This window comes from Mustela putorius, unplaced genomic scaffold, assembly GCF_011764305.1.
Source record: "Mustela putorius furo isolate JIRA1106 unplaced genomic scaffold, ASM1176430v1.1 tig00000765_pilon_pilon_pilon, whole genome shotgun sequence".
Classification (NCBI taxonomy): domain Eukaryota; kingdom Metazoa; phylum Chordata; class Mammalia; order Carnivora; family Mustelidae; genus Mustela; species Mustela putorius.
In genome coordinates this window covers 4,063,815-4,079,115 of record NW_025421470.1, presented here as the reverse complement: position 1 = coordinate 4,079,115, position 15,301 = coordinate 4,063,815, and the positions used below count along the sequence as shown (strand labels likewise).

The window sequence follows — 15,301 nt, the reverse complement described above, 5'->3', positions numbered from 1 at the left end:
ATTGGGGAATCAGGTTTGTAATGGGACACGGCACGTACTCAAAACGCATTCCAAGGGCAAAGTTCTTTCTATTTTATGCGATGCATGAATCCCCAAATTGCTAGCATCAGAATACAGCGAGATACGATCAGCACTAACTTTTCTAGTCAGCATGTAGCTCTCCCTGATGTTCAGAAGGCACTCGGGTCTCCAATGGCCTCAGACTCACCAGCTGCACAAAACTGGAATGAAAATTCCTTCACTTAGATTCTGTGACCCGAGCACCTCCGGAGTTTCCAGACCTCCGTCCATGGACAGAAATGTGGAGTGCATAGAAAGGAAGAAAGCTTTTAACCTGCAAAGGAGCCCAATTCCTAAAGCCCTTTCTTTCTTTAAGATTTATTTGTTTTAGAGAGAAAGAGCAAATTCCGGGGGAGGAGAAGGAGCGGAGGGAAGGGAGAGAGAAGCAGACTCCGCACTGAGCAGGGAACCTGATGCGGGGCTCGGTCTCATGACCCTGAGATCATGACTGGAGCTGAAATCAATAGTCAGACCCTACCTGACTGAGCCACCCACGTGCCACCCCTCCTGAAGCCTTTTCTGAATCAGCGTAGAAAGGAGTTACGCAGATGTGAAGTCCAGCTGCCCGCAACCTTGTTCCTACCCATGCAGACAGGGACTGAGGTGGCCGCTAACACAGGTCTCTGTCTGCTCCCACAAGGGACCGGGGGATCGCAGGGCCTGGAGGTCTCTCTGGGGAGGTGGAGTGGGGATGAGGCTGGAGGAGGAAAGGGGCAGAGCTCCCAGGAAGGCGGGCATGTCCAGAAGTGTGCTCCAGGTTCCCGCTAGCCTGCCAGTGGGTTCTTAGTACTGTGGGAGCACCTGCCTGGTCGTGGAACTCAGGCAGCCCATCTAGAACCTTCCCAGGTCTCAAAGCTGATCATGGCAATGGGGTGCCCCCGGACCTATCGAGGCAATCACCCACAGGTCCAAGAACCCCAAGGCTTTGCTGCCACCACAGGCGGAGACCCTCCCGCTGACCGTCTTTATCCCTTCTTCTAGGAAACCAGCAAACGTCTGGCCAACCAGATCCCATTCATAATTCAGTATTTCATACTCCAGGAGAACGGCAGTTGCCTACAGAAAGCCATGATGCAGGTCCTACAGGAGAGGGAGAACTACTCCTGGCTGCTTCAAGAGCAGAGCGATATCGCTGCCAAGAGGAGGTTCCTTAAGGATAAAATTTACCGGCTGTCTCAGGCGCAGCGCACGCTCTATAATTTCTACGGTTAAAGGGGGCGCGTCTGTGGAGGGGCACGATGCTTCAGGATTTTCTCTTCTGTGCATTCACCTTAAGGAGAGGCGAGAGGTGGCCTCTTACCTGGAACCAAGCTTTTCTGCTGCCCCCCTGTGTCCGCCTTCTCTGTACTGCGCTTGCGCTCAGCCCAGAGTTTGTATCTAAAGTTCGCACTCACTCGGGGCTGTCACCTCCGCCAGGAGGTCCTCTCTGATCTCCCCAAAGAGGTGGCTCTCCAGTCCTTGAGCCCCACAGCCCCTGGTCACAGCGTTGTCAACTATTGCTCTCTTTCTTTGTTAGGTTGTAGGGCCCCAGAGGGGGGAGGTCAGGATCATATTCTTCTGTATTTCCAGAATCTTGAATGGCACCGGCTACACTCTAGTCCCTTAATACATGATCTGTCACTGAACACGTGAATGAGGAAGCCTCCCGGGTGCTATGGCTTTAATCAAGACTTGGGTGGTTTCAGAAGGTGTCCCTTGGCTGGCCGCTCTCAGAGCAATTCAGCCATGCCACCTGCTCCCCGGGGTTGACCGTAGCCGTGTTTCCAGCCCCCCAAGGGAAAGGAGCTCGAATGATACCAATTCTAATGTGGTTTCCTGGCTCCAGGGAGCCCCCGTGTGAAGTCTTAAAGAGAAGGTTAGTAAGGAGAAACACTTTTTAAAGAGTGTATTTGTTTATTTGACACAGAGAGAGAGAAAGAGAAAGCACAAGCAGCATGAGCAGGAGAGGGAGACACAGACTCCCCACTGAGCCAGGAGCCCAGTGCAGGGCTCGATCCCAGGATGCTGGGATCATAACCTGAGCCAAAGGCAGACACTTAACTGACTGAGCCACCTGGCGCCTCAGAAAAAAATATATATATTTTTTTTTAATGCAGAGATTTATACCAGTGGCCATCTCTAGGTTGGAGGATTGTGGCTAATTTTATTTTGTCCGTCATGCTAGGCAATACCTACTTCAGAGGAATTTTAGGAGGGTCAAGGGTAAGCATTTCTGCAAAACACCTGTCCCAAAGCAGGTGTTCAAAAATGCCAGCAATTCCTCCCTCCCCATCCGACACCTCTTCCTTCCTTCCTTCCTTCCTTCCTCTCTAGGTCCGTAGAGCACCCCTCGGCTTCTGAAACCCCTGCAGCCCACTCTATCTCCCTGTCCTTTGATACTCTGCGAGGCAGCTGCTCTAAGGTGGTAGAGGAGCCTGACCTCATTGTTTTGCACCCACACGCCCCGTGGTCCCAGCACCCTTGGTGGAAGGGACCATCCTTCCTCCCCCACTGGTCTTAGCACCCTAGTCAAATATCATCCGGTTGTACGCGGAAGTGTTTATTTCTGGGCTTTCTGTTCAAGTCCGCTGGTCTGTGTCTGACTTTAGGCCAATACCACCGTGTTTTGGTAACAGTAGCTTTGCAGTCAGTTTAGAAATCAGGAAGCGGGGGTCCTTAACTTCCTCTTTCTTTCTCAGGATGGTTTTGCCCACTTCGAGGTAGCTTGAGATTGTACATGAATCGTGAATCTTAGGGTGGGCTTTTCCTCTCTCTACCAAAAATGTCATTGGGATATTGACCGGGGACGGTGCTGACTCTGGAGGTCACTTTGGGGGATACCTGCATCTTAACGATATGAAATCTTGCAATCCATGAACACGGGATGTCTTTCCATTAATTTATGTCTTCTTTAACGTCTTTGAGCAATGCTATTATCATTGAGGCAGGCATTGAGAGAGAGAGAGAGAGAGGCGCCGCCCGCCCGCTTGGCGGTCGCCTTTTTTTTTAAGATTTTATTTTTTTGACAGAGATCACAAGTAGATGGAGCGGCAGAGAGAGAGAGAGAGAAAATCAGGCTCCCCGCTGAGCAGAGAGCCCATGCGGGACTCAATCCCAGGACCCTGAGATCATGACCTGAGCCGAAGGCAGCGGTTTAACCCACTGAGCGTATGGGTCTTTCATTTCCGTGATTAGGTTAATCCCCGAATTGTTTATTCTTTTTGATGCTGTTGTAAGCGGAACTGGTTTTCTTCATTTCTTTTCCAGACCACTCATTGTTAGGGTTACAGAAATGCAACGGACTTTCACTCTTCAGTTCATATCTTGGTACTCTCCAGTTTGTGCACTAGTCCTAACAGCTTTTTGTTTTTTGGTTTGGGGGGGGCAGAATATTTGTGGTTTTCCACTTGTAAAGTCATTAAATCTTTGAACCCTCTGTGAACAGAGATCACCGTACTTCTTCCTTTCCAATCTGGATGTCTTTCATTTTGTTATCTTGCGGGATTCGTCCTCGGACACCATCTTGAAGTGGCAAAAGTGGAGCGTCTCTGGTTTTAAAGAACCTTTGCGATATTGAAGCTAACCGTTACGGAAAGAGCATAGGAAAGAGAAAATATTGATCTTTGTTCTGGCAACCTTTACTTTTCTTTTTTCTTTCGTAATTTGGATTTCCCCCCTCATTTTATGAGTTGGGTCACGTAGCAGCTCTGAGAAGACCCACGGCTCCTGTTCCCTTGTTTGTGGCCTTCTTACCTTTAAATTGTAAACGCCGTTGTGAAAGTAAAGTCTGAGAAAAAGCAAGTCTGATCATTAATATTTGTTCCATTAATTGCATGTTCAAAGCTTCCCCATTTCACACATATGTGCACACGCCTGCACACGTGCACGCACACAGAGCCTTGGCCGAAGCCACTCATTTGCCACCTTGGGACTGACCCCAAGCCCAGGTGTGAGCACGCAGGGAATGCGCCCAGGCTTGGTGTCACCGGGTCCTGGAGCTGCCGCGGCAAAGTACCGCGAGCTGTATGGCTTCCACGGGTGAAGTCTGTTCTCGCACACTCTGGAGGCTGGATGTCTGATGTCAAGGCACAGGCAGGGTTGGAGCCTTCTGGAGAGGAGGGAGAAGGTGTCCAGCCTGCCCCCCAGCTGCAGCTGTCCTGGGCAGTCTGAGCCTGGCAGCTGCGTCTCCCAGTCCCTGCCCTGTCCTTGCGGGTCTTCAACGGCCTTCTCTGTGTCTCTCAGGCCTAGGTCCATCTCCTTTCTCATCTAGAGACCCCAGTCATCAGGCTGAATCAGGATGACCTCATCTTGGGATCCATAACTTAATGACATCGATAGAGATGCTACTTGCAGATGAGCTCAGGTTCCCAGGCTCCTGGGCTTAGCACAGGAACACAGTTCTGGGGGGCCCACAATGGGGAGCACAGCACCCGGCTTCCCAGTTGGGTGCAGAACGGGCCCGTTCCCATGAGAATAAGCACCCGAGGGTGCTCCCCTCACATCACCGACACCTGTGGCCCACCAGCAGGGTGCTGAGCCATGTGGTCCCTGGGGCCCCACCATCCCCGGGGCCCTCAAGCCCCCGCCAGACCCTCTGCACCCACCGACAGGTGAGGAGAGAGGGGGTAGGGGATCGGCAGGGAGGTTCCCGGGAGCCCAGGAGATCGCTCCCTCCCGCGTTCAAGAGCAGGTCTTGGGCTGGCCTGCACCCAACTGCAAGGCAGACTGGGAAACGTAGTCCAGCGAGGCAGACAGAGGAAGGGGAGCCGGTTTGGGGTGTCACCACACTGGTCCCCACACCCACCGGGAGCATTCCTGGAACCAGACATGGGAGAAAAAGATGTGTTCCCTGCTCTTGTTTCTTCCACCTGGGTCGCTGACTCTTGCACACGCAGGCACACATATGCACACAACGGTTTCCTCCCCTGCGGCTCCCGTGGGGCTGGGGTTTTGCTCCTCACGAGTGCAGAAGGAAGACCAGCCAAATGGGAAGCAAAGCTATTCAGTCAGACTACTGCAGGGAGGTCAGCCGCCATCACCGAGGTCCTGGCAGAGCCTCCCAGGCAGGGAGGGGAGCAGCCAGGCTTCATGGGGGGAAACACAGAGGCTCCCCGCGAGCCTGGAGGGGGCTGTGGCTCGGGGAGGCTGGGCCCGGCTAACTAGAAGCAGACATCCCATGTGACTGTGTCGAGGTGTACTCTCGGCTTTCTCTGGTTGGTCTGAAAGCAGGAACAGGGACCAAAAAATTGAAGGCCCCGGGGATGGTGGGGCCCCAGGGACCACATGGCTCAGTTATTAAGCAAACCCTGGTCATTGGGGGCTAATGGTTATGAAGATTATTGTTCAGCTTTCTGGACTGTTGGCAGAGAGCCTGCAGATTTCCTACATCCGACTTACAGCAGGCGGCTCCCTGGGCTGGTCAGGTTCTGGGCAGGGGCTGCAGGAGCACCGCGTTTACAGACGGTCTGGCCACCGTGGGAGTCCGGCTAGTCTCTCCCAGCTTCCCTTACCCTGTGACACCTTCCCTTCTCCAGGACTTCCCGTCTTGTTTCTACCCTGTGAGACCCTAGGATGCCCCTTTCGGCATGCACAGCGACACAGTCAGATGGTAATCTATCACTATGTAACAAAGTATCCCAAGCTCTAGCCCCCCAAATTTCCTGTCTTGGTGTCTTGGGATCAGGGACTCATGTGTTCTTCAGCGGGTGCCACTGACTCCCGGTGGTGTCTCAGGGAGCCAGTCCAGGGGCAGGCCAGGCGCCTGCTCTCTTAGCCGGAGGCTCGGCGGCAGGAGGACCGACCTCGTGATGGGCTGAGGAACGGTCCCCCAGGTAGCCGGGCCCTAATCCCTGGCACCTGTGACTGAGCAGAACCGCGTACAGTCTCTGCGCAGGAGCGATTCTGTGCTGAGGCTCCATTTTACCTTCTGGCTAATGAACTCTTGAACTAGGTCGGAATCCAGAATCGTTTTACAAGGGGCTGATCATAAGATCCAACAAAACGACTGGCATTCGGCCACAGACTGATGATATGAACTCTAGGAAGACGAAGAGTTAATGAGTGCAGCCAGGGATACCTTTGTTTGAAGACAGGGAGAAAAGAATCCTTCAGCTGGTGATCGAAAGAGGCTCAGCCAGTCAGCACTGAATTCATGGGTTTTTTTCTTCCTTTCCTGAATCATGTGACTGCCTCCTTCTTCTTTCTCATAAAGCCCCCTTGCTTTCCCTACCCAAGCCAGACACTTTTCTGGTTACTCTGGAATATGCACTCCCAGAGTCGCAATTCGGAGGCCCCAAATGAAGGCCCTTGCCTTCTCCGAGCTTTGCCCTTCTTCCTCAGGTAGCAGCTACTGTGTTCATTTTTTTAAAAATACTTTGTTTCTTTATACACCTTGAGCAGGTGGAGGGGCAGAGGGAGAGAGAGAGAATCTCAAGCAGACACCATGCTGAGTGCAGAGCCGGACACGGGGCTCGAACTTATGACTCTGAGATCATGACCTGAGCTGAAATCAAGAGTCAGAGGCTCAACCCACTGAGCCACCCAGCTGCCCCAGAAGGCGCGGGGAGGGGGGGGGCAGCTACTTGAAGTGGAGAAAGGGTCTCTACGGGTCTGAGGAAGCTACACACCTTGAGATGGGGAGAGGACCCCGAATTATCCAGGTGGGCGCCAGATGCCATCCCAGGTGTCCTCATGAGAGGGAGGAAGGAGCAAGAGGAGCTACAGGGAAGTCAGCGCCAAGAAGGAGCCGATGGGAAGATGCTGGCTTTGGAGAAGGAGGAAGGAGCCCCGAGCCAAGACAGGCAAGGAACGCAGCTCTCGAAGCTGGATAAGGTGAAGAGAAGCGCTCTGTCCAGAGTCAGGGGAGCACAGCTCTGTCAACACTGTGACTTCAGCCCCTGGGAAACTGACCTTGGGCTTCTGACTTCAAAACTAGGAGAGTAAGTGTCTGTTGTTTTAAGCCACCGAGTTTGTGGCAATTTGTTACCATAACTGCGAGAAACCAACACGGCCCCCAAGCTCCCTCGCCTGTCTGCGGGTGGCTGTGGCCAGAGACGTGGGTTCCTTGCCACATCACATGTTGGTCCATTGGCACAACACGGCAGCCCAAATGCAAGGGCTCTGGGGTTATCGGGATCAGGATGGCATTTGGTCCGCAGAATTGACTGGGTTTTTCTGAAAGCTGTTCAACCGAGTGGGACGCCAGGCAGTGTGGAAATCTGTTCCCATCATGGTACCTGAACACGGAAGACGTCTTAGAAATGCTTTTTGCAGCAATGAGTGATGACGGGCGGGTGCCTGCAAAGGCAACACAGAGAACAGGAAGGCTCATGAGAACGTGGAAAGGAGCCTCCATCTCTCACGAGTCGGTGATTTTGGGCAAAGGGGTCCACTTCTCTGAGCCTTCCCTTGCTATTTGAGTCTGGCTCTGTTGGAGATCTTCTGTGTAAAGAAATTGGCCCAGTAATACAGCATGAACGCTCCACAGCCAAGGAATGGCACTTTTAATAGAGCTACTGTGTGAGGGCCTCTCCACTTCCTACACTATAGATGGCCGCCCACTTTCCATAGTAGGCAAGTATCCCACTTTTTTTTTTTTTTTTTTTTAGATTTTACTTATTTATTTGACAGAGACACAGTGAGAGAGGGAACACAAGCAGGGGGAGCGGGAGAGGAAGAAGCAGGCTTCTTACTGAGCAGGGAGTCCAATGTGGGACTCCATCCCAGGACCCTGAGATCATGACCTGAGCAGAAGGCAAACGCTTAACTACTGAGCCACCCAGGCATCCCACATCCTATAGTATGAAATACTGAGCCCAGCTGCAGGCAAGAGGAGGAAGGAGGCAGCCTGGGTTGGAATTTGAGAATTGGCGGAAAGAAAAGGGAAGGCCCTTGGGGAAAGTCCTGGGAAGGCAGGTCAGAGGGCTCCTACCTCCCGAATCGGAAAAATAAGCTTTCACAAGGTGCCTGGAGAGTCCCCTGAAAATGCAGACTGATTCAGAGGTTCGGGGTGGGCCTAGACCCTGCAGGTCTCACCGGCTTCCAGGTGATGTCAACGCCCCTGGCCTCTCCTTTGAGAAGCACGAATCTATGACTCGGGTCTACGGAGGAGAAAACAAAACCGGGCCAAAGGCTCCCTACTCTGGGCTCCCGCTCCGGGCAGCACGCAGGGGACGCTGCGCGGGACCTCGGGCACTGCTCTGCCCTTCCGCCTGGACGCCCCGCGAGCGCCGCCCCCACCAGCCCACAGCCCCTCCCCAACACTGCTCCCTCCCCGTCCCCGGCCCCGGCAACACCGCGCCAGGCAGAGCTGGACGTCGGGGAAGAGCCCCGGCCAGAGGGCCTCCAGCCGCCGCCCCTCCCCCTCCGGCCCCGCCCCTCCCCCTCCGGCCCCGCCCCTGCCGCCTCCGGTCCCGCCCCGCCCCCTCCGGCCCCGCCCCGCCCCCTCCGGCCCCGCCCCGCCCCCTCCGGCCCCGCCCCCTCCAGGGCACCCGCAGGACCGTTTCCCGGCAGAGGGGACATCCGGGAGGAGCCCGGGTCTGAGAGCCTGGGCCGTCGCCGCCCCTCGTCCGCCCGGCGCCGCCCCTCCTCCTCCGACTCCGCTCGTTCCCCGCCTCCCGGCGCCGCCCCTCCTCCCCGGCCTCCTCCCCCCTCCCCCTCCCGGCGCCGCCCCTCCGCCCCCCCCCCCCCCCGGCCTCGGCCCCCCCCCCCCCCCCCCCCCCCCCGGCCTCGCCCCCTCCTCCCGCTCTCTGACGTCGCGTTCTGCAGTCCGAGAAGCAGGGAAACCGAAACTGAAGCCGAGTAGTCTCGGAAACGCGAGGTCGGGCAGCAGGTGCTTGGGGTAATTCCCCGGGGTCACCAGAGAGCCCTGTCTGCTGGATGACTCCCACCATCATTCATCCGGTAGTTATTTCTAGAAACATCTACCATGCTGTGGGCCGCGAACTCTGCTAGATCCCAGGGCCTGGTGCTGCCTGCCCTGCGGACAGCCTGGCGGCGTTCACAGAGGTCAAGGCAGTGTGATGAGGCTCCGTGCCATGGTTGGGGATGGGAGGGAACCCGGGGCTCTCCGGGAGCCGGTGCCCTAGGTCTGGGGAAGACGGCGGAGCCTGTGGGCTGAGAAAATGCTCAGCGCGCAGGGGTAGGAGGGGGAGCCCCTTGAGCTGGAGGGCTTGTGCGTAGGGAGCAAGGTGTTACCTTGGGGGGGGGGGGCTGAGCCAGGTGAGGCTGGCCGTGGACAGGCCTGGCACACCTTTGGAATATCTTACCTGCTCCCACCCTGCTGTGGGGCCCCCTGCCGCATGGAAGCTGGCCCCCGCCGCTTCCCTGGGGCGCGGACACCGGTGTGGAGATAGGGAGTCGCGCCTGGGGGCGTGCCTGGCTCTCCATGAACCCCAACGTGGCCGTCCCTGGCGGGTCAGGGCCAGGCCCGCAGGTGAAGAGAGGGTTGGACAAGGTCCAGCGAGACCTGACAGGGCCGGGTAGCTGTGACAGCACTGGCCGCAGGGAGTGGCGTCCCTGGGATTGTGTGCTCCTTCGTTTCCTGTGGATGCTGTGTTTTGGTCAGCTGCCTTTGAACGGACCCAGGAAACAACAGGAAGAGGGCAGTACAACCCAGAGCCCCGGGCCAGCTGCACCTTCAGTCTGCACAGCAGACAGCTCACCCACCAACCCCGGTCCTCACCCTGGCATTATTAACTCGTTCCACCTTGTTGTCACATATGCCCCAAGTCCTGTCTGATTTCGTTCATTCCTCAAAGTGTGGCTGGGGAGAGAGCCGTGTGTTTGAAGAAGTACTGTCGCTGGTCGGAGGCACCTCTTGTCTCTTCCGGGGCCTGCTCACACTGTCCCGTGTCCGCGCACTGATGATGGGAAGAGCCTCTGTTCTCCCCCCAGAACCCCAACACAGGGCCCTGCAGAGCAAGGGGACTTCAGCTATATTGTGGGGCCCCCTTCCCTCCCACCAACACTTGCCCTGACCTGGAGCTGAGGCGGGTTCTGGGCTTGTTGTGGACCGGGAGTGACCCTTCCTAACACAGTCTTTGGGGAGCTTGTTGTCTGCAACTCTGAGCGAGCTAAGGAGCATGGAGGCAGGGGCCCGCCCCTTCCAAAGGGGAATGGTGCTCTCCACCCGCAGAGGGTCACCCTTGGGCCTGCTTGTCCTCAATTCCACCTTCCATCCACCTCCATCCTGGAGAAATCAGATGCGCCCGACTCAAAAGAGGACTGGAGGTGGGCCGGGAGGGAGACGCGGGTCTAGTGAAAATTAATAAAGAGAAGCTCGCGGAAGTGGATTCCGGATGCTGGGTGGGGAGGCTGATAGCGGAGCCGTGCCACTGGGAGCCGGTGACAGGAATGGTCGTGAATCACAGACCCGGTGGGAGACTCTGCAGCAGGTGAGAACCATCCGTCACGGCCCCACAGGGAAGGGGGGTGCATCCCCCACCAGCCATCGGCCACCCCTGCAACTCAGCCAGCCAGAAGCCGCCATCGGCCCAATGCTTGCCTTTCTCCAGCAGACTTCTGTTCAAAACCGCCCCAACCAGCTGCCTCCATCTTCTCCACAACATAATGTTCCCCTCGTCTGTTGCACTTGCCTGTGGTTTTGCTGTAGCTTGCTTGTCCCGATTTACAATTTTTTGTGCTGTTCCCAAATAAACCCATCCTGTGGTGGTGAAATAACTTATTATTATTATTTTTTTATTTGTAAGGATAAGAGCTTTCTGCATGGGGAGGGGAAGTTGGCTGGGAGAGCAGTGTTGGGGGGGCAGGTGTGGGTCACTGACGTAGGATGCTTGCCAATCCCTGCAGGTCCCGGAACGATCCAGAGGAACCGCTGGCAGGAATCTAGACCCCCAGTGATTAGTGCACCTGCTGGAAGCCCAGACATTAAGGGACTGCCCAGGTTCACGGCTGCCTTCGGCTCTGGATGGCTCAAGGCTCATAAGGCAGCAGTTCTCAAACTGGCTTCCGAGGCCCCGCACCTGAGTTTCTGATTCCGCAGGTCGTGGCCCCAGAATCTGCATTTCCCTCCAGTTCCCAGGGATGCGAGGGCGCGGCCCGGGGATGGGCTGGAGCGCAACCGGGGCGCCACGCAGAGGCCGCAGGGGGACCCTGATGGACAGGCACCCGGCGGTCGAGGGGAGGCCGTGCGGGGTGGGCCGTGCGGTTTCGTTTCTGCGCCGCGCCGGCCCCCCTCCCTCGCTTCCAGGGGAGTTTCGTTTCTGGGCGGCCGCGGCGGCGGCGGCGGGGGTGGGGGCGGGCGGGCAGTGAGGGGCGGCGCCTGGCGCTGCATAAAAGCGGAGGGGCTGCCGGGGGCACTCGCGGCTGTGCGGGGACCGGTGAGTGTCGCGCTCCTGCGTCGGGCACCCCTGGGTCCCGGCACCTTCCAGCGAGCTGGGGGAGGGGGTGGTAGGGGTGGAGGGGGATGGCTGCGGAGACCAGCGCCAGGGTGGGGGGGGTGGGGGTTGCAGAAGCTGGTCACGCTGATGGTGCTGATGATGGCCGTGATGGAGGCGCGCGCTGGGCTCGAGCACGCCTGATTCTGCTTCTCGCCAGCAAACAGGTTGCTAAGCCTCCTGATGACTCATCAGAAACGCCCCCCCCCCCCCCCCCCCGCCCCCACTGCCACCCGCCCAAACCTGGGGGCTTTTCTGCTGGGGGAGGTGGGCAGGCGGAGGGGATGGCGGCCAAGGGGGTCTCCCAGGGAGCCAGTCAAGGGGTGCGCACTGAGAAAGTTTCACATCCACCGCTGGGGGTCTGCAAGCCCACCTCAAAGGAGGACCACCGCTTGGATTCTTTTATATTTCCTGCCCTTAGCCCTCAAAATAAGCGTTGGTTTTTGCCAGCAACACTGGGTTTATTGGGGGAATGGCCGAGATCTGCAATCCGGGACACACAGGCTCTGGCCAAAGTGCAGACACGTCCCACCAACAAAAGGACAGGAGCGTTGTTTTCTGGAAGGGGGTTGGGAGGGGCTGTTGGACCCCAGGTCCCCTGGAGAAATGCAAGGGTTTCAGGGTGGTGGCAGGCTCCTGTTGGCCGGGTTGCAGGAGTGGCCGATCTGTTGTCGGAGACGCAGTGAGCCTCCTTCCCGGTCGGGCCGGAATTGATGATTCTCTTCTGTTGGGGTGTGTAATTCACAGTCCTGGGGATGACTGAGGGGGATCGAAGGGTACAGACCCCTTCTGACCTCCCACTACTTAAGTGAGGTGTTAATTTTGTTACGTTTTACGTTGCTAAGGAGTGCAAACCAGGCAAGACAACAGTGGGGTTGCGTCGATGAGGGTCTGCGCTAACCTGCGGGCCACGGGGAGGCTAGAGTGGAGGGTCCGCGCTAGAGGGCGTTCTGAGCAGCCGAGCCGCCCACGGGACCGAGGGGCAGGTGGGAGGACCGAGGCTTCTGGCGAGGTGCCCTGCCCAACATACCCCCAACCCAGGGGGTGGAAGGTTGCCCAGGGTCTCCCTTTGCTGTGGCTTGTGCAGTGGGGTCGGCCTGAGGGGGTGGGGACCTGCTAATTTTCCAGAATGGAGGAAGGTAAGACAGTCTTGGGACCTGGCAGGGGGAACCAGGCTCGGAGACCGGCCCTCCCCACCAGAGACGACCTCTGAGCTGTGCATGTGGGATTCCCGGAACTACCTGGTCAAATTTTAAGTCGGATTTTTGTCAGAAGCAGGGTCAAGTGATGCTAGCCCCCAGCTGTCACTCCCAAATGGCTCCTAAAATGTCTAACTGTGTCAGCTTTCCACTTTGGAGCAGAGCTGCTGGCCATGGCCAGCCACCCCTGTCATCTGCACAGCACCCCCTCGCCATTTTCTTCCTGGCTTCCCTCCCCCCACCTCCGGGCACTGAGCTCAGCATGGTTAGGTAGAGAACATCAGGTCTAATGTACTAGATATTCTCCCCTTCCCTCACAAAAAAAAAAAAAAAAGAAGAAGAAGAAGAAGAAGAAAAGAAAGTAAATGTCTGGGTTTTTGGAAGGCAGAACGCTCTCAAGAGAAGTAAATTTAAGTTCTGCCAGGATTATTTTTAAGACTGGACTTAATTTTGTTGGGCAAGTTTCGGACTTTGGATCAGGCATTCAGCAGGATGCATTGGTAGGTTTTTGTTTTTTTTTTTAAGGTTTTGTTTATTTATTTGACAGACAGAGATCACGAGTAGGCAGAGAGGCAGGCTAGGCAGAGAGGCAGGCGTTGGAGGGGGGAGGGAGCAGGCTTCCTGCTGAGGAGAGACCCCAATGCCGGGCTTGATCCCAGGACCCTGGATCATGACCTGAGCTGAAGGCAGAGGCTTTAACCCACTGAGCCACCCAGGCACCCCTGGGAGGTGGTTCTAATTAGAGATTGGACCTAATAAGAGGCTTTCCCACAAGGGAAGTGACACACTGAGCACCCCTGGAGGCCACCCCTACTCCCTGCCACAGAGATTCCCCAGTGACGCTGCTGGGGGATGGTGTCCAGGTTTGGAAGCCGCTGGCAAACTTCTACCCTCTGGAACCCAAAATGCCAGGTCAGGGGATAGCCGCCTCCGTGAACAGCGGACATGGAGTGTTGACAGACCTGCCCTAGCTCATTTCTCTACTTCCTGCCCTAAACCCTGGCAGTGAGAAAAGAGGTTCCCTGGCTGCTAGGGGGTGAGGAAGATGAGTGTGGACAGAAGTGTGGGGTTGGCGTGTCTACCTCAGAACGCCCCGAAGTCTTGTCTGTAAACACAAGACATTTTATGAGCGGTTTGGGGCTGAGAGCTTGACTCCATCGAGGCCAAAATGAGTGAACGCATTCAGTTCGGTCTGACAGCGGTAGCGGGATGCTGATGGGTAGTAAGAAACGGGCTTTAATTCCTGAGATCGCCCTGCTCCTGAGATCCAAACTGATCTTCAGAGGTGACCTCTGAAAGGGTGCAAACATCTAAGAGGTACAGATAAAACTTTGAGTTCAAGGAATTGTCATCATATGACACAGAGGAGGGGCATATATTCGCAAAATCCTCTATTCACCAAATTTGAACCCATGGTCATGGCAGGGCAAGCCCTGGGGACCACCGATGTCACCTTTCTCGGTGCATGAGGGCCAACTGAGGCAGCTGCGGTCTTCAGCCTGGGGCCCCAATCCGGGACCTCCTGAGCACCCAAAGCATTTCCAAAGGCATGGTGGGGGAGGAAGGGGGTAAGGAAATAAATTTCCAGATTGCTCTATTCCATAAGTACTCTTTGTAATTGACTGCTTTCCAAAAAACCTTTCTCCTGCTTGTGATGAAAGAAACACGTCCCCTCCCTAGTTCTCTCAACTGCCTCAATATTTATTTGTTTATTTATTTATTTATTTATTTATTTATTTATGTTTGTTAATTTGAGAGCAAGAGCATGAGCAGGAGGGGCAGAGAGAATCTCAAACAGACCCCACACATTGGCTGCGGAGCCCAACTCGGGCTCGATCCCCATACCCCGAGATCACGACCCAAGCAGAAGCCAAGAGCTGGTTACCCAACTGACTGCACCTTCCAGGTGCCCCTCAACTACCCCCCAAATTAAAGGAAGACTGCAGAGCTCCTGGACGAGGGTCTCATGAAGGAAAGCACAGAGAGCATCCGAAAAAAAGTCACGATTCAGGGGCGCCTGGGTGGCTCAGTCAGTTAAGCGGCTGCCTTCCACTCAGGTCATGATCCCAGCAGGGTCCTGGATTGACTCCCTGCTTAATGGAGAGCCAGCTTCTTCCTCTCCCTCTGCCTGCCTCTCTGCCTACTAGTGCTCTTGTCTCTATATCTTTCAAATAAATAAAATCTTTTTAAAAAAAAAAATCATTGATTCGGGCAGTAAATTTACAGTAAGGCTCTCTGCCTTATGCATCTATCTTAGAACTAAAATATTTAAGATTTACCAAAAGGATTCCGAGAACTATGGCCTTGCCTCAATGCGCGTCCCCTGCACATGGTTCTCTGCCAGGGGACCTTCCCTTGATGAGCACTCACGTTTATTCACCCATTTGTGGTCTAATTTGTAAAATTTGCATGATTTCAAGGAGGTGTGGGAGAACGACTCTGCGTTTCTGCCTCAACTAGTCAGCGATACGTCGTCAAGTTAAAAGGGAGGTGTATTGGAGGTAAGCAGGTGCTTTTTATTTTTCATAACATTTATTTCAAGTTATGGAAATTTTTTCACTTACTTTTATCCGAGGTTATTAGGGATAGAAAATGTAATATTTAGAGACGTGTGGTCCCAGATATTTTAAAAAAAGAATTCCAAATTACGTACGTATGTGTTTTTTG

The 15,301-nt window shown here is 55.4% G+C and overlaps 2 protein-coding genes and 1 long non-coding RNA gene across 19 annotated transcripts in view; 2 read left to right on the top strand and 1 right to left on the bottom strand.

Annotated features, from left to right (window-relative positions):
- MX2 (MX dynamin like GTPase 2) overlaps positions 1-3,840 on the top strand; it is a 28,619-nt gene extending 24,779 nt beyond the window's left edge. For all 14 annotated transcript variants that reach the window (XM_045084464.1, XM_045084471.1, XM_045084461.1 and 11 more), the window contains one exon: positions 1,042-3,840. In XM_045084464.1, coding sequence (XP_044940399.1) covers positions 1,042-1,272 — 231 coding nt within the window. In that variant the 3' untranslated portion in view covers positions 1,273-3,840. The remainder of the gene's footprint in view (positions 1-1,041) is intronic.
- Positions 3,841-6,539: 2,699 nt separating this feature from the next.
- On the bottom strand, positions 6,540-9,632 carry LOC123393200. The gene is made up of 3 exons (XR_006607927.1): positions 9,306-9,632; positions 7,970-8,138; positions 6,540-7,335 (listed from the first exon to the last, which is right to left on the bottom strand). It is a non-coding gene; the product is annotated as an uncharacterized LOC123393200 (long non-coding RNA).
- A 1,689-nt stretch (positions 9,633-11,321) lies between these two features.
- Positions 11,322-15,301, top strand: part of MX1 (MX dynamin like GTPase 1) — a 29,243-nt gene continuing 25,263 nt past the window's right edge. For 2 of the 4 annotated variants that reach the window (XM_004762192.3, XM_045084269.1), the window contains exons 1-2: positions 11,324-11,378; positions 15,055-15,135. The gene's annotated coding sequence lies outside the window, so the exon portion shown is untranslated. Of the gene's footprint in view, positions 11,379-15,054; positions 15,136-15,301 lie in introns of all 4 variants that reach the window. The other 2 variants (XM_045084268.1, XM_013061287.2) reach the window with 2 other exon arrangements.